This window comes from Podarcis melisellensis (genome assembly GCF_964234715.1).
Source record: "Podarcis melisellensis genome assembly, chromosome: 3".
Lineage (NCBI taxonomy): Eukaryota > Metazoa > Chordata > Lepidosauria > Squamata > Lacertidae > Podarcis > Podarcis melisellensis.
In genome coordinates, this window is record NC_138530.1 from 114,877,262 (window position 1) to 114,899,815 (window position 22,554).

A 22,554-nucleotide genomic window follows, 5' to 3' on the forward strand; every position below is an offset into this window, starting at 1 on the left:
ACAGCAATATTTTATTACTGATAACTGTTCCTTCTGTACATCACAGTGACAAAGTTCTGTGTGCTGCTGATTTCACAGAAGTTGCACAAATCAGTGCAGATTTTCGACCTTTGGTACTAGCACTGATAGTCCTGCCACATTGGAGGCAGTCAATTGCCGTGGTAGGCAAAACCTGTAACATTCTGTAGCAAATTTGCAATAACCATGCCTTATTAAAGTAATAAGTAAAGTAATAGCTGTTGAAGCAGCATACATATTGTGACACCTCTTCGTAGACCCAAAGAATTGTAGAATTGGACCCCAGGGGTCATTTAGACATAATACGCAGCACAGGGGAAGAACATGTTGGTGCCACACCTTGTACTACTCTAGAGCACTGACATGTCCTCAATGGCAATATTTGTGTTGCTGCTTCCAGCATAAAATGAGCGGACATCTTAGAAGCTTCTGCCATTATGCTAAAAATCCCCTTCTCACATGATGCAGACAATGATTGCATTTGGAAAAAAGTCCATGGAAACTGGATGCGACCCACGAGTTAGTTGAATCTCTTCCAGATCCTTCCAGATCTGTGACCAGGTGCCTGGAGAGACTATCTACAGAAAACAAAAACATTCTGCCTGCAAAAAAGGGTGAAGATAAGAATACACTGGCATTTTAGGATATAATCACAGCTTGCCATCTCAGTGGAAATATGGGCTGCTGATAATTATGGGCTGCCTTTGTCATTTGGACACTGCTTTTGTTCTTTACAAGGAAACAGGATTGCTGTTACCTTTTGGTCCACAACCATTTCTTTAACCAGTTTTAAAACATCTTTGGAGACATAACATGAGAGCACTAGTCTAATGTGAGATGTCTGAACGTTATAATTACATTCACAACCACCCGGATCCTTTTGCTGACTTATTTAGGGAGCAAGGAGTGATCTTCCAATTCAGATAACTGCTTTTTTAAGTTTAGCTTTTCATTGTACCCACACGCTGGCAATGCAAAATTTAGAAATAAAATTGTGTAGGAAACATCTACACAATTGTTTTCTGATAGAGAGACTTGCTGGATCCACACACAAGTTCCAGGTGTAAGAGGGTTCTTTTGCTCTGCGCATGCATGTGCATGCTCAAAGATGTATGTGTCCCTCAAAGGGACATGAGAATATTATCCCTTGTTTTGCAACAGATACTCAAGAGAAAGAAAACAGCTGTAAGCCAAATATTTATCATCTCTCTTCCCACCCCTACTTCTTAATAGCTAATTCTGGCCCCTTGTTGTTTGGTGCTCTGACCACTTATCATTGTGTCAGTATGGACAGGGTTTGAAGTACCGTATTTTTCGCCTCATAGGACACACTTTTCCCCCTCCAAAAATGAAGGGGAAATGTGTGTGCGTCCTATGGGGCGAATGCAGGCTTTCAATGAAGCCTGGAGAGCAAGAGGGGTCGGTGCGCACCGGCCCCTCTCGCTCTCCAGGCTTCAGGAGAGCCCCAGCGCCAGCCCCATAAGGTCGGGGGACAGCTGGGAGGCAGAACGCCGCCATCCCGCTGTCTCCCGATGTGGTTTGGAGGCTGATGGCGGGGAGACGCGTGCTTCTCCCCGCCACCAGCCCCGCAAGCTCCAGGGACAGCTGGGAGGCGCAGCGCATCTTCCCGTTGTCCCCGGGCCTGGTCTGAAGGCGGGCAGCGGGGAGAAGAGCGCTTCTCCCCGCTGCCGGCCCCACAAGCGCCTGGGGGGGAATAATTTCCCCCCTTTTATTTCCCCCCAAAAAAACTTGGTGCGTCCTATGGGGCGGTGCGTCCTATGGGGCGAAAAATACGGTATTTGGTTGAGCTCTCCAATATTATTACCAGAATCTGCTAACTATTGATATGCTTAGTTTAGAAAGGGAAATGCATTCTCTTGATAGCTAACAAGTTGTATGTACACTCCTATCAGTGTTAAATAACTGACATTTTTACTGCACTGGGGTCTCTGCAGAAGCGTCAAAACATATTGGTGTTAAACCAGGCAACTTTTCAGGGATGCTGGTTCTCTGAACAAGACCAAGCTCATTAATATGCTTTTGTGCTATTGACATTATTTTGTGCATCTGTCTTATTTGTCTAGGTCAGGTCTAGCCCTCTGGGTTGCACTACAACTCTCATTGTGCCACATCTACTGCATTGTACTTTTCAACTTGTTTTGCAGGTGCAAACAAATGTTCTGTAAAGTGAATTATGCAATACTCAAATTAGTAGTTAACTCATTTCAGTCGTCCATTTGCTTTTATCCCGTCCTATGAATGTGGGATCAGGCTGAGCACCTCCCATGGTTTTCCATATGACACACACTGCACATATTGAGCAATATGCAGCATTCACTACAATTCTACACCAATGTTGTTGTATTTTGAACAGAAAAGGCATTACATAAAAAAAATTTAACACTACAGAGCATACAAAACAGGGACTCCCAACAACTCAAACTTTGGAACTCCCTCTCTAGAGAAGCTAAATTGGCTTCCAGCAGCAGGTGAAGACTTTTTTGTTCCAATAGACATCCAGGAACTAACTTTTTTAAATGAAAGGGCTGGGGCCATACAGTTTTTATTTTAATTCTTTGTATGGTTTTAATAGATTTTGTTCACATATATAGTTTTACTTCTATCAGTGTTTAATTGTTTTTAATGGCGGCTTTTTCTCTTTTTTTTAGTGGTTCTCATTTTTATACGTAAGCTGCCTTCAGTCCCATTGGTGGAAAATGTGGGTAGAAATGAATGTATGATAATAATAATAAACTCAAGAGATGCCCATGCCAAGAGTGCTTCTAGTTCTACTCGGGACTTTGTGGTCTCCATAGGAACCTTGGTCTGAGCCCAACACATACAGTGGTACCTCAGTTTAAGAACAGTCCAGTTTAAGAACAATTTGGTTTAGAAACTCTGCAAAACCGGAAATCTTTTTAAAGATATCTTGGTTTGATATCTTTAAAAAGGTAAAGGTACCCCTGCCCGTACGGGCCAGTCTTGACAGACTCTAGGGTTGTGCGCCCATCTCACTTAAGAGGCCGGGGGCCAGCGCTGTCCGAAGACACTTCTGGGTCACGTGGCCAGCGTGACAAAGCTGCATCTGGCAAGCCAGCGCAGCACACGGAAACGCCGTTTACCTTCCCGCCAGTAAGCGGCCCCTATTTATCTACTTGCACCCGGGGGTGCTAGGTTGGCAGGCGCTGGGACCGAGCAACGGGAGCGCACCCCGCCGCGGGGATTCGAACCGCCGACCTTTCGATCGGCAAGCCCTAGGCGCCGAGGCTTTTACCCACAGCGCCACCCGTGTCCCTGCGCCACCCGCGTCCCTTTGATATCTTTACCTCGGTCTAAGAACGGAATCCGAGTAGTGGAAGGGCACCAGTGGTGGGAGGCCTCATTAGAGAAAGCGTACCTTGGTTTAAGAATGGTTTTGGTTTAAGAACGGACTTCCGGAATGGATTAAGTTCATAAACCGAGGTACCACTGTATTAACGAACACACATCAGAGCTATTTTTCTGCACAGAGCTTCTGGTGGCTGCTAGCAGGAATTGTGTCTGGTTGAGTTCTGCATGGTAGTGAAAAATCAGTATATTTTGAAATACAAGTAGTTCCTCAGAAAGTGAATGAACAGTTGCTCACTTTGTTGCTTTTGCTACATTAATTTGCTGATAAAAGCTATTCATGTTTAGTCTGGTTTTGATGTGGCTTTTAGAGAGCAGTGTCTAAACTGGCAGTATCCAGATCAACCACTTGTTGCAAGTAACCAGATGGTGGTTTTTATTCTGTACACTATCAAGGGCATTGACAAGAATCTTGGATTAGTGAAGGCAATGATCTGCGCATTGGATCCTTGTACATCCTTGGCTGCTTAAAGCCTTAAATTAGTCTTGCTATTTCTATTTCTCTTTATGCTCCAATGCAGGAGGAAGGGCCATTGGTAGAGCATCTGCCTTGCAAGCAGAAGATCCCAAGTACAACCTCCAGAGAGGACTGGGAATGTTCCCCGCCTGAAAAGCTGCTCTTATTGTAAACAGCACCCGATTCCTACAAATGTCACCTCCATGCATAAAATTACCATGTTCTGACAGGATGTCTGTTTTATAGCAATGGGCCTCCCATCTCTCAATCAGACGGTTGTTTCCAACTTTCTGTATTCAACAATATTTCACATATGAGAAAAGAGACACTTGTGTATTTGTAACACCCCCATTCTCACGCCAAGGATCATGTGGTCCACCTCTGCTATTACGCAGGAAAAACAGGAAAATTGTGATTTTGCTCTTATTTGACATAGTAATATTTCATTACACAGTCCAAGATGAACCTCGCCACCTACAGCTTCTGGAATCGCTGAGCATCACTTGATATCTTTGTAGCAATGTGCATGTTGCGCCCCCTTAAAAAACCAATGGTTTAGTAGATAAATGAGGAGAGGGCCATAGCTCAGAAGGTCTTGGGTTCAATCCCCAGAGAGGCTCCTTGCCTGGAAGCTTGGAGAGCCATTGCTGCCACCTCATGAGAAGACTCAGTGGAAAAGACCCTGATGTTGGGAAAGATGGAGGGCACAAGGAGAAGGGGATGACAGAGGACGAGATGGTTGGACAGTGTTCTCAAAGCTACCAGCATGAGTTTGACCAAACTGCAGGAGGCAGTGGAAGACAGGAGTGCCTGGCGTGCTCTGGTCCATGGCGTCACAAAGAGTCGAACACGACTAAACAACAACAAAAATTTATACCCCGCCCATCTGGCTGGCTTTCCCCAGCCACTCTGGGTGGCTTCCAGCAAAATATTAAAATACAATAATTCATCTAATATTAAAAGTTTCCCTAAACAGGGCTGCCTTCAGATGTCTTCTAAAAGTCATGGGAGGACATTCCACAGAGCGGGTGGTACAAGACACCTCCCTGTCTATGTTCCAGCAGACATTTTGGTGCCCCAGACAAACCACAAAATTGCACCCATTCCCCCAGTCAGGGAAGAGGGGCTGAGGAAAGATCTACAGGGATGGGGGGGGGAGAGAGAATAAAGATCTACATCTGTGATGATAGATTGGGCAAGAGATGTAGGATATAATATAATGTTTGAGGATTGGGAAAGATTGTGGAAGAAAGGGGTCAAGTTCACCGCATGTACTGCGTTACAGGAAACTATAATGAAAATTATATACAGATGGTATTTGACTCCTGTAAAATTAGCAAAGATATAACTGTGATAATCTGTGTTGGAAATGTAAAGAAAAGGAACATTTTATCATATGTGGTGGACCTGCCCCAAGGTGAAAGACTTCTGGGAAAAGATATATAATGAATTGAAAAAAATGTTGAAATATACATTTATAAAGAAACCAGAGGCCTTTCTTTTTGGAATAACAGGTTTGGAATTGCCCAAGAAAGATGTTAAATTATTTTTGTATGCCACAACTGCGGCTCGTATTTTGTTAGCTAAAAAGTGGAAAACCCAAGAATTACCAATGATAGAAGAATGGCAGATGAAGATGACGGATTTTTCGGAGCTAGCCAACCTAACCGGAAGAGTCTGCGACCAGAAGGAGGAGGAGTATCAGGAAGATTGGATCAAATTTAATGATTACTTAAACATGTTGTTAAATTAACTGAAAACAGCTTGCAGATACTTAATTGGCTTATATTTAAGTGATGAATTAATATGTTTAATTTCATAATGTGAAGATCTAAGGATATTAATGTTTAAGTTAATTTTTTTAAAGAACTGTGATTTGGAAAACTGTTAAAAGGACATGCAATGAAATTCAACCAAGGGGAAGCGAGGAAGTCACTTAATGTTAATAAGTCTAATTTTTAATAAGGCTATGACTTATGTTTGTTTGTTTTATGTATTTGCTGGTTTATAATGTTGTGAAAACCAATAAAAAAAATTTGAGAATAAAGATCTACATCAGGATCTGCCGCTCCTGTAGACCCTGCCTCCTGAGGCAGCCTCCTCCCCTTGCCTCACGGCTGGGCCGGCCCTGCTGTTCTGGGACTCGGATCAGGTCCAGAGGTAACTTTGCCCCTCAGTTCGAATCCCGCCCTCCGCCTGCCAGCGTGGCTCCGCCCACAAAGGCTGCCAGGCCCCGCCCCCTCCCTCCCTCCCGTCCGGCGAGGTCAACGGCTCGCCCGAGCTGCCACGTTTCCTTGCTGACGTTAACCCGGCCGGCCTCGCCCGCCAGCCAATCCGCTCCCAGAACATCGGAGTTGAGTCAACCGGGAAGCCGCGGGGGAGACAGGCGTCCCGGACCGCGCACGCGCCAGCTGCGCCGAGGGCGCCGCCGGGAAACTGAGTTCTCTTCCCGCTGACGCCTCCGCGGCGGGCCGAGGGCCGCCTCCTCCCTCGGAGACTCCATTTCCCGGCGTGCCCCGAGAAGGCCTCACCCGCTCGGGCGCCGCAATGTAAGCCCGGCCCCTCCTCTCGGATGCCTCTCTGTTTCCTGGTTCGCGGGGCCGGCAGCCATTTTGGGATCTGGGTGCCGGAGCGGACGCTGCCAGCCGCCGCCGCCTGTGAGGGGAGGAGTGGAGCCCGGCCAAGAAGGGAGACGCCGCGTCCGTTTGCCGGTGCTGCCCTCCGCTCGCCCCTCCGCTGCTCGGTCGGATAAAGGGAGCCTGACCGCCGGGAGGAGCCGCCGCCGCCACCGGTGGGTCTGACCGCCGCCTGCTCCGCGGAGCGAGCTCGTTCTTCACAGGCCGCGGGGCCCCGCTGACATGTCAAGCATGAATCCCGAATAGTGAGTAGCGCCGCGCCAGGGGAGGGTCGCTCTGCGCCTGCGTGTGGGCCGAAGGGGGGGCTATGAGGGGGGAGGGGGGAACCCTAATTCAGGGTTGGGGGGCGACGCGGAAGTCGAAGGGAGTAGGTGCGGGGGGGGGCAAATATCCCTGGGGTGAAGGGGGCTGGACGCGGGGTGGGGGGGCGGTGAGTTGCTCCCACCGGCCTCCCAGCCGCAGAAAGCAGGGGGCTGAAGGGCCTGCGAAAAAGTGGTATTAATGGGATATTGGGGCGGGGGGGGGGTCCCGTGGAGACGAACTGGTGGAATTGGATGTGCCTGAGGGTTCCCCCCCCTCCAAGTCCGGTTGTGGGGCCGGGAGGGGGGACGGTTTGGGCGCATTTGGCCGGCGAGGATCTATAAAGGGACTCCAGTATTAGGGGAATGGATGCTTCTTGATGACATTTTCGCTAACAGTTCCTGCTGTGGAGAGATATATAGCGTGATGTGAGTTGTGCACCTCTACTACTATAGTGTGCAAGTATGCATACGACTACTTAGCGTCTGGGCTCCGCTATTTAACGTTTGAGTTGCATTCACCATAGTAGGTGCGCAGAACACAAAGGCACAAGAACAGATTCAGGCAAAACAATCTCTTTTAAAAAGTGTTTGTGAGATATGGTTTTGCCCGGTTCCATTCTTGTGCCTTTGTGTTCTGCACACCTACGTTGTATGCAACTCAAACTTTAAATTGTGGAGCCCAGATGCTAAGTAGTAGTATGCATACTTGCTGGCAAATCTTATAGTAGAGGTGCACAACTCAAATCACACTGTGTAGAATGCTTTCACTAACACACTAGAGCTGTGTTATTATTTTAATCTCTGAAAGTCAGTAGGAGTTGTTTTTTAAAAAATCCACTTTTTCTCCAGTGAGCACAGGGCAGTATATGTGGCTCGCCTCTTTTTAATCCTCACAACATTCCTTTGATATAGGATAGGTAACTAGCCCAAAGTTACCCAGGATAGAATCATAGAATTGTAGATTTAGAAGGGACCATGAGGATCATTTAGTCCAGCCCTCTGCAATGCAGGAAAATTTTGCCCAGCATGGGACTCGAACCCACAACCCTGCGATTAAGAGTCTTATGCCGTACCAAGTGATCTACATCTCTTGCATGAGTTGTGACTGAATGGTCTCCCAGGTTTAAGTCCTGTGCTCTGACCCCTGCTTTGTGCCCTCAGCTGTAACTTTTAATTGTAATCTCTCTCTTCGCCTCCTCTTTTTCTCTGTGACCCGTATTTATTCCTCTCCCACCCCCTGGCTACAGGCCTCCCTGAACTTCTCTCTCAACATTTCTTCTGTTCTCTTTATACCCCATGGGACACTTTCCCTCTTTGCAGGTGCAGTCTCTATCTTCACTCAGGTATCTCAGCGACACCCTTCACTGTTTTTCTTACAAGTCTCTACAACTGCATATTTGTTGCTATCTTCCAGCTCTCCCATATTTGTCTTTTCCACCTACCACTTTCTCTTCCCAGCCTCCCCTGTCCCAATTTTCGTTGTTTGCTTCTCTCCCCCTGAAGGCCTGCTGTCTTCTCCAAACTCCTTTTTTTTTAGTTTAGTTTAGTAGCATCAGTATCTTAGTGAAGGGATCTGAGATTCAGGTGAACATGCGGCTTAGTTGGCCAGCTGCAAAAGACTGGAAAAACTGGTATCAGTGTCACTATGTGCTTCAGAATATAGGAGGGACAGTACAGAAGTAGTGCTGCAGACTATCTCCTGTCCTCACTCTCAGTTATGATGGACTTGGATTGCTCTTACACAAATGTGAAGATAGACCACAAATTCTGAGCACCTCAGGTTCCTGTATTGGTGTTTTTAGGTGGTTAACTGCCTTGCAATATTTTATTTGAAAGTGTGGTCAATTTTTTTTTTAAATAAATAAATTTTAGCAGGGATGGGGAACGCAAGGGCTGCATTCTTTTCTGTGCAACTTTATGGAGGTTGTCAGTGGTGAGCAGGTCCAGAGGCAAAAGTGGGTGGAGCAATGAATGTAAGTTTTACCTTTGTACAGTACTTTAGTACTCATACACGTCCTTCTGTCACCCATCCAGACAAGCAAGAGGCACTTCCATAGTTAAGAAGAACACATTCCAGCAGAGCACAAATACTAGAGGGTGTGACTGGGGAGAATCTCAAGGGTCAGATAGAGGGGGGTTGGATCAGATTCTCTACTCCGGCCATATAGGAGCACAGTCAACCCAGAGGCCTTGTGGTTTCAGCCCTGCTTTAACAGATAAGTCAGTATTATTTCCATAGTGCAGGAAGTGGAATGAAGCTGGGAGTAGCCATCTAGTGGATTTAACAATTGAGGCAAGAAATTGTTGGCTGAAAATTGCACTCTTAGCAGTTGACTCTGTTTACACTACTGAAACACTTTCGGGCTTCAGCTGTCTTCAAAATGTATTAGAAACTTAACAAACGTGAAGGCGAATGAAAGAAGCCTGTAATGTTGTCCCATGGGAGTTTGGGTTACAAACAGCAGTGGTCACAGATGGGGAGTGAGAAGATTTTATGACACGTCATGAAAAGTTAATGATATTTTCTCCTCTACACTGAGAAGCAATTGCGCACATAGCAGGCCTACTTTACTTACGCCCTTAAGGCTGCCATACAAGCTTATTTTCTAATGAACCCTGCTGTTTTGTATTAAAATGTAGTAAAGCTTAGTTGAGTTCCCTAAATTTAAGCTGTAAGGAATAAAGTGAAGTCTTGTCTCATTCTGGCAGTTCATCTAACACACTTTTCAACCAATTGCTATTGACTGCTTGACATAGATGTCTACCCTTCACTTAGCTGCTGGTCATGTGCTCACCACATGATGCTTACAAAATGCTTTGTGGGCTTAACGTTAATTTTGCAATGTTGCTGCATCACAGTGATAGCTTCTCAGAAAAGAAGTTATTTAGCTGTTTAAAATGGTTGTTTAACTGTTGAACTTCTTTGACCCTTGCACTTTTTTAAGTTCCTCCTCTCTTGAGAACTGTGTAGGCTGCTATCAGGAGATCATGTTCTGCTTCTGGCAACAACAGTGACACCGTAGGGCAGTAAATCTAAATTTATTATTACTCTCAAAACTTTGTATGGGGACACTAGGCAGGGGTGATGTTGGGGACTGACCCTGGGTCTTTTGTGCTAGACCATGGTTCTCACCTTCCCAGTCCAAAAAAATAAAAAATAAACCTGCTTATAGGATGGCTGGGTGAACTGCAAAGCACAGTGCTTTGAGACCCCACCACCCTCTGTTTTCATTTGCTTCCCAATTCTAGTATAGATTGTGGTTGTTGAATATCGTGTGTCGATGGTGTTGACTGGTGATAGGGGACTTGTGAATATATGCAATAGCTGAATGGCATGTGGAAGGAGAAGTGTTTGTGAAAGAGACCATGAGTGTTATGTTAGATATTGGACAAGATTTCTTCTAGTTTTTAATAGGTGCATATAGAATGTAGGTAAGGTGTAGGACCCAATCCATTTATTAAGTTCTTCTCAAAGTAGACCCACTGAAATTAATCAACCTAAGTTAGCCATGTTAATTAACTTCACTGGGTCTACTCTGAACAGGGTTAGCAATGGCTATAACCCACTATACCAATGAAATTCTTTTGGAAACCCATAGCAAGAGGCAAAAAAGTTTCCCCTATGAAATGCAGCCCAAACTTTGCACCCATGCATGTAAATTAGCATATGCACATTTTCTGCAAATTTATTTCATGAGCCTGTGCTGTGAGTCATTTTAGTACCCAGCAGTGCCCCAGCTCTAATACTGTATTCTGCAACAGAAGCATTAAAGAAATGGTCAGGTGTCGTATCAATGTTTCATCCTAACACCCCCTTTTTAAAAGACAACAACAACAGAGCTTGTTTTGATATGCAGTGGATATTTAAATTGCAGTAACAAGTTTCTTGATGTTTCAGATTGGAATACTGAGTGATATCTTATTGTGTCTTTGAAGTGAGCTCATAGGTACCAGATAATTTGACATAAATCTGTCTTGTCTGATAAATAATTTCAGGAGGAGCATCTGTTGACTGTGGAGCAGTGATTATTTTAAAGAGTGCCAATGTGAAGTTTGCTAGGAGTCTGCTGAATTATCGGGAGGGTGGATGTGATTAGGAAATATAGTCAGATCATTGTGGGGATGTGGAAACAGCTGGTTATTAAAAAACAGCAAGTTACCAAAGACAAAATCCTCCCACAGCTGAGAGAAAGTTAAGTAGGTACTACTTAATTTTGGACAGATTGTGCCCCAGCCATCAAGAGACTCAGGTTGTGTTTTCACATGTTACTTTGATTTGCAATAGGATGTTAGAGTGGTACTAGTACTACCAACTTTAGAAACCCATTTGATCTGCATGAATGGTGAAGAAAAAGCTAAGATACACATCTTTTTAGCATTATATGGCTAAAGTACTGCACAGAAATGCTGCCAGTCTAAACTTGGGTTCCTACAATCTAATTTGTTGTAGCATCCCGCACTTGATTCTGGCTGGATTTAGTTTCTCTTCTTGTGTTCTGCTGAAATTAGTAAGAATAGAGCATGTGACTGGGAGATGGGGGACAGGGAGAGCTCAGAGCATGGGTTGGCAGGGTTGAGGAAAGGTATGATGTGAGTGTTAGACTATGACATCTGAGGCAGTGTTCAAAGCTAGGTGCCACATGGCGCCTGGAACCTGGATTGTGGGGCTCCAAAACACATTGTCTAGTCCCATTTGTGCCGCGGTGCCCCACAGATCTCCCGGCTTGCACAGCACCAAAAGAACCACATCTTTTGGTGCTGCGTGAGCCAGGTGATTCCCCACAGCAGGTCTAGCTCACCAGGCTTCACCGGCTCCACTAATAATAAGGCTGCCATTCTCTGCGGCTTCCCCTGCCACCATAACATCCACCGGTGCCAAGCCACTTCCTCTTCCTTTTTTACCCACTCAGCAGAGGCCACCTCGGCTCAGTTTTGTTGGAGCTGAGGCAGTGACTCTTGAGGCCAAGCAGCAAAAGGCTGCTCATGGCGGCAGGGAGCAGTGGCAAAGGCAACAGCAGGGTGCCGACACGGCAAGTGGCACAATCAATGGCATACAGACACCCACCCCCTGCTGCTGTGGATGCTGCTGAGAAGCTGTTTGCGGCTGCCTGGAGCCCTACCGGCACTGCAGTTGTGGAGCTGCTTGTTCTGCTGCTGCAACTTCTTAAGCAGCTCCCACGGCTTCCGGACTTCGGCGTCAGGTGCGTTATGGCTCCAAACAACCCCATGACCCTCTTGCTCCACAAGGCGACAGCAGCAGGAGCGCTCTTGCTGCTGCTGCCGCCGCCTCCTCCTATTCTCCCTCCAGCATTTGAAATTAGCCAGGTGCCAGTCGCATTTTGTATCGGGTAGCCAGCCTTTTGCGACAGGATGGAAATGTTCAGGAGCCACCCTTGGCACCTAGCATCTCCACCTGCCTGGTTGCAGTCAGCTGGCCTGCCAGCCACAGTGGTAGCAAATGACACACGCCTTATTTGCCCGGTAGCACAGCAGCCAAAAAACACATCTTTTTTTGTTCTGTGCTGACGGTGAAGCGGGTGTTTGACAGGATAGAGTGGTAGCAAAATACATGTCTTTTGGTGCCACACTACCCTGCAGCTTCCCTGATTTGCCCGGCACCTTTTTTTCCCTCGAGGCTGCCCGGTTTGGTAGTGGGGCAGCAACTTTTTTTTTTAATGGTGCTTAGACATTTTGTTTTGGCACCTGCAACCTAGGTCCCAGAAGCCACATGACTCCTAGCATTCTTATCCCAGTTTCTATCACTGTCTCCCTCCCTCTGTCAGGTGGAGCTTTCCTAATTTCTTCCCCTTCCCCAATGCTGCAGAGGATGGCTTTCTCCCAGCCCCCTCTGCATGGCCAGGCAGGGAAGCAAAGCCTCCCCTCTCTCAGCTACTGTTCCCTCCGCAAAGCTTTCCCCCACCCTCCCTTTTCTGTCAAAGCTGAGGCAGTCTATCTTCAGATCTGGATTTGACCCTGAAACAGTCTTGGTCATCTTGATTATTGATAACCTTTGGAGAGAGGGGCAGGGAGATTTTTGACTAGGATGGCTTTTGATCTCTTAGCAGTGTTTGACCATGTTAACAGCATTCCTGCTCCTACCTGCAGGATTGTTACCAGAGGGTAGTGCTGGGGAACGGCTGCTTGACCTCGTGGCACTTGTGGTGTATTGCTCTGTGGGGGTATATTCTGTCCACCATGTTGTTTCATACTTCTATGAAGCTGCTGGGAATTGTCATCCTAAAATTTGGAGTGATACTCTCTTCTCTCTCCATTCCACCTGCATCGGAGAGGCTGTGCTGGACCAGTGTGGGGATGAATGATGGGCTAGATGGGGGACAATAAACTGAGGCTGAATGCTGATGATCTGGAGGTGTTGTAGATTGGTGGATCTCATCTCCAGAAATTGGGGAGACAACTTGTTCTGGTTAGGGTTGTGCTCCCTTTGAGGTATTTAGCTTGGGCTTCTTCCTTAATTCCAGACTTTCCCTGGAGGCCCAGGTGGCCGAACTCCCTGCTCAGCAGGGCAGCAAGCTGAGACTGTGTGTGCTACCAGGACCAATTCAAGGTGCTGATACTGGTGTAAAGCCCCAAATGGTGTGGGGCCCAAGAATGTAAAGGGCTGCCTCCCCCAATACCTACCAATGCTTTTTTTTTAATTTTTGAGGTGTGATTTTTAGGTGCTTTCAATTATTTTTGGATTTTTTAATCTTCATCTCCTTAAGCTCCCATGTGAGGAAGGGCAATATGGAAATAAAATGGATGATTCTGATGACAAAAGTTCATTTCAATTTCTGGTGTGTCTAAAATAGGAGACCAGCAGTGAATAATTATCTGCTGCAAATGTTTGTTTTAATCCAGTATTTCCAAAAAGGGCTGCATCTTGTGTATGGATTAATGAAGAATGTCATTACTATAGTCTGTATAGTAATGGCAGGGATTTAGTGAGCTACTTTAGGCCCATCCAAGGACTTGTGCAGGTCAGTTGCTCTTTTTGCCTTTGTGAAGAATGCAGTCTGGTGTGCCAGATCCTTATGGAAGTATCCTTGGTTTCAGAACTAGTTTGCACAATAGTAGGAGAGGCTAATGTGCAAGTGAATCAACCCCGTGTAATGCCATTGGACATGTAAAACTAGTTGCACAGTTCTTTTGCTCCCAGCCCTTGAAATCAGTAAGAAGTGAGTGCTTAATATGAATAAAATAATAACTACAGGGGCACCTCGAAAGTCGAACAGAATCCATTCCGGAATTCCGTTCAACTTCCAAAACATTTGGAAACCAAGGCGTGGCTTCCAATTGGCTGCAGGAAGCTCCTGCAACCAATCAGAAGCCGCATCAGACATTCGGGTTCTAAAGAACGTTCACAAACCGGAACACTCACTTCAACTTGCAAGGTGTTTGGGATCCAAGGTACGACTGTACTTAGCATGTTTTAATAATGGCACGTTTTAGCACATAAAAATCAAATGTTCTCTGGTATTGCTGATTTCCCAGTTCAGATATTCTGAAGAATGGACTGTATTTTATGTATTTGTAGTGGCCCAGGGACCTTTCATTCTGAAAGTGGATGCAAGAAAACAATAGAGGAAGAGGAGAAACATGCAGATGAACATGGGAAGCCTAGGAAATAAATTGATTATACATTCCTGTTTTGGTTACAGGCTAGGATGACCTCTGTCAGGAGAGAGACAGGGTAATGAGTCCTTGTTAATTCTCAACCCCTCAGCTGCTTTCCATACCATCGGCCATGGTATACTTCTGGAGCAGCTGTCTGAGTTAGGAGTGGGTGGCATCTCATTGCAGTGATTCTGGTCATTCTGGATGGCCATTTTCAGAGGATGATGCTTAGGGAGTGCTCTTCGGTCCTGTGAAGTCTTTAGTGTGGGGGAGGGTTGTCCAGAGTTTTGGAGTATATTGCCTTCAATATGCGGATGACACACAGCTCTTTTGCATCTGTAGGTGTGACCGTGGATGTTCTGGACCCATGTTTCTCATCCAGTAATGGACTGGATGAGAACCAATAAACTGAAATTCCATCCATATTAGACTGAAGCAGTGTTAGTGGGTGGTTCCCTAGACCAGATGGATGGGCGGTTGTCTGGTCCTGATGGAGTTAAACTTCCTCTGAAGGAGTGGGTATGCAAATTGGGGGTACAGTGGTACCTCTGGTTAAGAACTTAATTCGTTCTGGAGGTCCATTCTTAACCTGAAACTGTTCTTAACCTGAGATACCACTTTAGTTAATGGGGCGTCACGCAGCCAGAGCACGATTTCTGTTCTCATCCTGAAGCAAAGTTCTTAACCCAAGGTACTATTTCTGGGTTAGCGGAGTCTGTAACCTGAAGCGTCTGTAACCCGAGGTACTACTGTACTTGGATCCATTGTTGTCTCTTGAGGCTCAGGTGGTCTCAGTGAAGTGACTTCTATCAGCTTTGGCTGGTGGTCCAGCTGTGCCCCTATCTAGACAGGGATAGCGTAACTTGTCTGTGCTCTAGTAATCTCTTGGTCAGATTACTGCAGTGTGTTAAACATGGGGCTGCCTCTGGAGACAGTTTGGAAACTTCAGCTGGTGTAGAATTCAGTGGCCAGGTTGCTCACTGGGGCAAAACAGTTTGGGCATATAATGCCAATCCTGGCCTGACTGCACGGGCTGCCAATTAGTTTCCGGGCCCAATTCAAAGTTCTGGTTTTGACCCATAAAGCCTTAAGGGACTCAGAACTCCAATACCTCAAGGACCACCTTTTCCCATATGAACTGACCTGGACTCTGTGATCATTATCTGAGGCCCATCATCTGAGAGGTGTGGAGGGTAGTAACATGAGAACGGGCCTTTTCTGTGGTGACTCTCCACTTAAGGAATGCTCTCCCCAGACAGGCTCACCTGGCGCCTTTGTTACATATCTTAGGTGCCAGACAAAAACATTCCTTTTCTCACAGGCCTTTGGCTAACTAAACAATCTATGGCCTTTTAAACTGTTGGTGGGGTATTTTGTTTGTTATTATGTCTGTGTTTTTATATTGTAAATGGCCCTGTGAACCTTGAATGAAGGGTGCGGTAGGTAGGTAGGTAGGTAGGTAGGTAGGTAGATATTCTCAGAAATAAGAGCCACTGTTTCATTGGCACTTACACCCAGGAAAGTTTGCATAGGACTGCATCGTTAAGCTTTGTTTCTAAATCTTGTTATTTAGATCTCTTCCAGCAGTTGCATACCGATATGTGGGCTGCTCGTGTGTGAAAGTTCATCAGCCTACCTCTGGGTTTTTAATATCAAATACCATGTGGAATGGCACTTGAGATCCTTCCCACTGCCGAAAACTTATCTGCAATCACAAATCTACTTTTAATATTCAGAAAACTATACCAGAAAACTGAAACCCTGCGTTCATTGGAGAAAAAGTGGGATATAAATGTAATAATAAGATTGTTCTTTTTAAGATGAAAATGCTTTTGAACGAGTGATTCAATGTTACTGTCAGGACAGAGACTTCGTTGAACAATAACAGTGCTTTTAATGTCATGGTTAATCAGTGTTAACTTGCTTGATACTGTTAAAGTGAGAGGTCCTCATTCCAATGTCAAATCTGCAAAATGCATTTGAATTTTTGCAACTACTCTAGGGCACTTAAAAATAGAATAGGTGCTTCTGATGAGCTTCCCTTATGTCTCCTATACTCTTAACTGGACCTAATTACAGCTGCCATAGTAGTTAATGCAGTACAGACAGTCACATTATTTTGGTTAGGTAAACCTAACAACATGGAGTGCTAAACAAGAAATCTGTTCTAAGGAAGTCTTGGCACTGTAGTGAGTGTTATTCTCTGAACAGTCAAGGTTTTAAGACAAACATTTCCTGAAAGTGTATCATGTTAGCAGCTGCTAATACTGAGATAGGTCAGCGGCAACTCAGTGTATTCATAATTGCTTGTACAGTGGTGCCCCGCTAGACGAATGCCTCGCAAGACGAAAAACCCGCAAGACGAAAGGGTTTTTCGGTTTTTGCGACGCTTCGCTAGACGATTTTCCCTATGGGCTTGCATCGCAAGACGAAAGCCCATAGGGAAATCTCGGGGACCTTTTTTTAAATGCTGGCGGTGGGGAGCAAAGCCTTCCCCCCCCCCTCCGGACTTCAGAAGAGGTCCAGGAAGGCCGGCGGGGGCGAAAGGCTTTGCTCCCCACCGGCAGCATTTTAAAAGCGGTCCGGGATAGCAGGGAAGCGCTTCCCGCTATCCCGGACGGCTTTTGAAGGCAGGCAGGGGGGGCAAAGACTTTTGCCCCCCCTGCCTGCCTAACCGGGGGCTTTTAAATCGCCCCGGGACTGTCCGGGGCGATTTAAAAGCCCCCGGACGGCTTTTGAAGCCTCCCCCCCGCCCGGCTTCGGGGCATCATCCCGATGCCGGGCGGTGGGGCAGGAACGCCTCCCCCAGCCGCCCGGCTTCGGGGCATCGTCCCGATGCCGGGCGGTGGGGCAGGAACGCCTCCCCCAGCCGCCCGGCATCGGAACGATGTCCCGAAGCCGGGCAGCCGGGCGGGAAAGCCTCCCCCCCCGCCCGGCTTCGGGGCATCATCCCGATGCCGGGCGGTGGGGCAGGAACACCTCCCCCAGCCGCCCGGCTTCGGGGCATCGTCCCGATGCCGGGCGGTGGGGCAGGAAAGCCTCCCCCAGCCGCCCGGCATCGGAACGATGTCCCGAAGCCGGGCGGCCGGGCGGGAAAGCCTCCCCCCCCGCCTGGCTTCGGGGCATCGTCCCGATGCCGGGCGGTGGGGCAGGAAAGCCTCCCCCAGCCGCCCGGCATCGGAACGATGTCCCGAAGCCGGGCGGCCGGGCGGGAAAGCCTCCCCCCCCCGCCCGGCTTCGGGGCATCGTCCCGATGCCGGGCGGTGGGGCAGGAAAGCCTCCCCCAGCCGCCCGGCATCGGAACGATGTCCCGAAGCCGGGCGGCCGGGCGGGAAAGCCTCCCCCCCCGCCCGGCTTCGGGGCATCGTCCCGATGCCGGGCGGTGGGGCAGGAAAGCCTCCCCCAGCCGCCCGGCATCGGGGCATCGTCCCGATGCCGGGCGGTGGGGCAGGAACGCCTCCCCCAGCCGCCCGGCATCGGGGCATCGTCCCGATGCCGGGCGGTGGGGCAGGAAAGCCTCCCCCAGCCGCCCGGCATCGGAACGATGTCCCGAAGCCGGGCGGCCGGGCGGGAAAGCCTTTGTCCCCCCTGCCTGCCTTCCCAGGGGCTTTTAAATCGCCCCGGACAGCGGAGAAGTCCTCCGCTGTCCCGGGCGATTTTAAAATGCCGCCCGCCAGAAGAGGTCGGGGGAAGGCTTTTTCCATAGGAACGCATTAATTGATTTTCAATGCATTCCTATGGAAAACCGTGCATCGCAAGACGAAAAACTCGCAAGACGAAGAGACTTGCGGAACGAATTAATTTCGTCTTGCGAGGCACCACTGTAATCTATATATTTAAATAAATATGACATACTGGACTTAAGTGGTTTGTGCATTATCTATTCCTTCTAAACGTGGCATGGAACAAACATGGGGCACACATACTAGTTGAACCCTTTAGCTTTCATTATTCTACCTCTTCTTACTCTTGAATTTTAATCCTAAACTAATTGGAAGTCAATCTTATTTGAGTTTTACTTTGTCCAAGTAATGAGTTTAGGATTGTGGTGTTGCATATACAAAGCCTTTCTATAATTGCTGTTCATTATTTACTTTCAGCTACTCTAGGGGATTTATGATCACCTGAAACTAGTATTGCTCTTGGTGCATACTGGGTTCTTTGTAATGCAATCTATGGCAGGTAGTAAAGCTTAGGTGTTCAAAAGGCTTTTCACAGCAATCTTAATAAAAATGGGATTTCCAATGTTTTAAAGAGGGTTATAAGTTATATGTGGCATTGGGACTGTTCTTCAGGTTTGTGAGAATTCGCTCCTATCTACACAAACTCTGTGGTCTTCACATGATCCCTCTTCTATTGAAAACATACCGTATTTTTCGCACCATAGGACGCACTTTTTCCCCTCCAAAAATGAAGGGGAAATGTGTGTGCGTCCTATGGTGCGAATGCAGGCTTTCGCTGAAGCCTGGAGAGTGAGAGGGGTCGGTGCGCACCAACCCCTCATGCTCTCCAGGCTTCGCACACCTCTCCGCAAGCAGGGGGAGCCCAGCGCTGGGCTCCCGCTGCTTGCGGAGAGGTTCCTGCATGCCGAAGCCTGGGCGCGCTGAGCTCAGCGCGTCCAGGCTTCGCGGACCTCTCCGCAAGCAGCGGGAGCGTTCCCGCTGCTTGCGGAGAGGTGCCTGCATGCCGAAGCCTGGGCGCGCTGAGCTCAGCGCGTCCAGGCTTCGCGGACCTCTCCGCAAGCAGCGGGAGCGTTCCCGCTGCTTGCGGAGAGGTGCCTGCATGCCGAAGCCTGGGCGCGCTGAGCTCAGCGCGTCCAGGCTTCGCGGACCTCTCCGCAAGCAGCGGGAGCGCTCCCGCTGATTGCGGAGAGCTGCCTGTTTGAGGGCTGGGGTCGGGGGAAGCTCTAGCTTCCCCCGCCCCAGCCCCGCACCTGGGGGGGAAAATAATTTTTCCCCCTTTATTTCCCCCCAAAAAAACTGGGTGCGCCCTATGGTCCGGTGCGCCCTATGGTGCAAAAAATACGGTATTCCACGTTGTGATTAGTCGTTAGCCTAGTGTTTTTTAAGTAACTGTATTGAGAAGTCTCCTGAGAATAGCAATGTTTTCTTTTCTGGCTTCCACAGCCATGCTATCACAAATGTCTTAAGCATCCTATTATTCATAGGGTTCACAGCAGGAGCTTGAACCATCTCTACAATGGTGCATACCTCTTCTTAAGGGCTAGAAAGTGTCTCTGAAGCCTTTATTTGTCACACTTGAATATTGTTCATCCTACTGGGTCCTCTAGACCAGGCTTCCTCAACCTCTGCCCTCCAGATGTTTTTGGCCTACAACTCCCATGATCCCTAGCTAGCAGGACCAGTGGTCAGGGATGATGGGAATTGTAGTCTCAAAACATCTGGAGGGCAGAGGTTGAGGAAGCCTGCTCTAGACAGTTTGGAACATGGTAAACCATTTTTTAAGGTGAATGTTACCAAGAAGACAATTTAAAACCCCAACAACATATGTAGTATGAAAAAGCAGCTAAAATATTAGCAACAGCACACAGCCTGAGGGGTAGCTTTAGTACAGTATCCAAAAATGAAGCTAAAAGGCTTTGATGAATAGGACATTATTCACCTGGCATTTAAAAGACAATAGGTGCTAGGTGAGCGTCTCTGGGGAGGACCCCATGTATAATGCATTGCAGTGGTCACCCTGGGAGGGTACCAGAGTATAGATGACTGTAGCTTATGAAAAGTGTTCCAAGATACCGGAGCCTCAATAAACAGCTAGGAGCACCCCCAACAGTGCTTCTCTCTTGTCTGTTTATTGACCCTCATCCAGTCCATTAGCAATCTAGGTTCCTGGTTCAGAATGCCCACTGCTTCACCTGGAATTGTTGAAAAGATGTGAAGCTAGTTGTAATCTATACACTGTTGACACTTAGCCCAGGTGCCCTAACCTGTAGTTTCATTTAGACGTTAAATAAGACTCCAATTCAGTGGATGATGTCCAAAGACAAGATAGAGCCCTATGGAACACGATGACACTCGTGCCAGTGTGTGGAACAATAGTCACCTAACATCACCTTGTGGAACCAGCTGACCAGGTTCTACAACTAGCAGTTCCCATCTGGACAGCCTTGTAGTTTTTTTGAAGAAACTTAAGGATCTTAAGTACCTTCACAAAAGTGTAGGTCCAGGTAACCATGGAATTTAGTTTTAAATTTGTACTTTAGGTACAAGCATTACTTATACAGTGGTACTTCGGGTTGAGTACTTAATTCATTCCAGAGGTCCGTTCTTAACCTGAAACTGTTCTTAATATTTAGCTAATGGGGCCTCCCACGCTGCCGCTGCACGATTTCTGTTCTCATCCTGAAGCAAAGTTCTTAATCTGAAGCACTATTTCTGGGTTAGCGGAGTGTGTAACCTGAAGCGTATGTAACCCGAGGTACCACTGTATAGGTTTCTCATACACACACACACGGGTGTGAAATTTCCCTAGTTTGTGATCGAAATAGAACAAAGTGTATTATGAACCAACAGTTTCAATTGCTATGTGCCATGCTATAGTAGATTTAATTATGGTTTTCTCTTTTCAGTGACTATTTATTCAAGCTGCTTCTGATTGGAGACTCTGGTGTTGGAAAATCTTGCCTTCTGCTTAGGTTTGCAGTAAGTTGTCATGCATCTTCAACTTTTTGTTAACGATTAACCTTGAAAACTGATTGCAATGCAAAAATGAATGTGTTCCAGGTTTCCTGGTTTTTCTTTCCTACTGGCTAGTCATAATCAAAAGAAAATACCAATTTACAGTCACATGAAAAGGAGTTCTCATATGGGTGCAGTTACCTTCAAATTCAAATGGGTTCTTCCAGCAGGCATAACTGAAGTTTAGTTTTTTAGTTGCATATTCACCTGAAAACTCGCATATTGTTGAATTCTCCTTGCTGTGCAATTATGCCGAGCTCATTTGCATGATTGGTTCAGATGCCAGCTGATGAGTGAAAAAAAATTCCTGCTTGATAAGCTTCCTTCCTTTGGTAGCTTGAATGGAGAGCTATCAAAACATAGGCTCTTTGAACATGCTGCTATATGATCTTTGCAATTACTACATGATAACTGTAGGCCATATTGAGAACTAATCCTATGATTTGTAATATTTGTAGAATACGAAACACAAGCAGGTTGAACTCTTAGCTTAATCTTATGCACAATTAAATTGAAAGTAAATTGTGTGGAGTTCAATAGGACAGTTGCATGGAGTTCCAAGTATACTTGGAATAAGTATGCTAAGGTTTGCAGCTGTGAGTTGTGTCTAATTTTGAGCAGAGGATCCATGGTTCCCCTTCCTTCCCTCCTCCGTGGCTCGCTTTGAAACAGCAAAGGGGGAGAAGAGCCGCTGAGTGGGGAGGAGAGAGGGACAGAGAGCCTGCTTCTTTAAAGGAGCAAAGCGGGAGAGGAGAGGAGCCGCTTACACGAGTGTAAGCAGCTCCTGTCTGGTTGGTTCCTTTAAAGCAAGCAGGCTCTCTGTCCCTCTCTCCTCCCCACTCAGCTCGCTACATAGCAGCAAAGTTTTTCAGCTCGCTAAACCGGGGATGAGCGGGGAGGAGGGAGAAAAGCAGAGCCTGTTTGCTTTAAAGGAGCAAAGTGGGAGAGGAGAGGAACCTTCTCCCCTTATACCCACTAAAATACAATAACTTATCTAAGACTTGGCAGCAGGGGAGAATCGGTAGGCCAGAATCTTGAGCATGCCTGATGCTTTTCACTTTGAAAAGCAGGCTCCATGCTACATCACAAACTGCTTTGAAAGTCCCTTATTGCTTATCTTAAGAGTCAACAACTCTTAATTTACAAGTTAATGAAGATTTTATTGGTATCATCATAATCCAAAAACATTAAAGGTAAAGGGACCCCTGACCGTTAAGTCCAGTCGTGGACGACTCGGGTTGCGGCGCTCATCTTGCTTTACTGGCCGAGTGAGCCAGTACAGCTTCTGGGTCATGTGGCCAGCAGGACTAAGCAGCTTCTGGTGAACCAGAGCAGCGCACGGAAATGCCATTTACCTTCCTGCCGGAGCAGTACCTATTTATCTACTTGCACTTTGACGTGCTTTCGAACTGCTAGGTAGGCAGGAGCTGGGACCAAGCAAC

At 47.0% G+C, this 22,554-nt stretch overlaps 1 protein-coding gene across 1 annotated transcript in view; it reads left to right on the plus strand.

Annotated features, from left to right (window-relative positions):
* The first annotated feature begins 6,419 nt into the window (after positions 1–6,419).
* The window catches only part of RAB1A (RAB1A, member RAS oncogene family), a 28,040-nt gene continuing 11,905 nt past the window's right edge, over positions 6,420–22,554 (plus strand). Inside the window, exons 1-2 of the mRNA XM_081906610.1 lie at positions 6,420–6,743; positions 21,004–21,076. Of these exons, the coding sequence (XP_081762736.1) occupies positions 6,721–6,743; positions 21,004–21,076 (96 nt within the window). The 5' untranslated portion in view covers positions 6,420–6,720. The remainder of the gene's footprint in view (positions 6,744–21,003; positions 21,077–22,554) is intronic.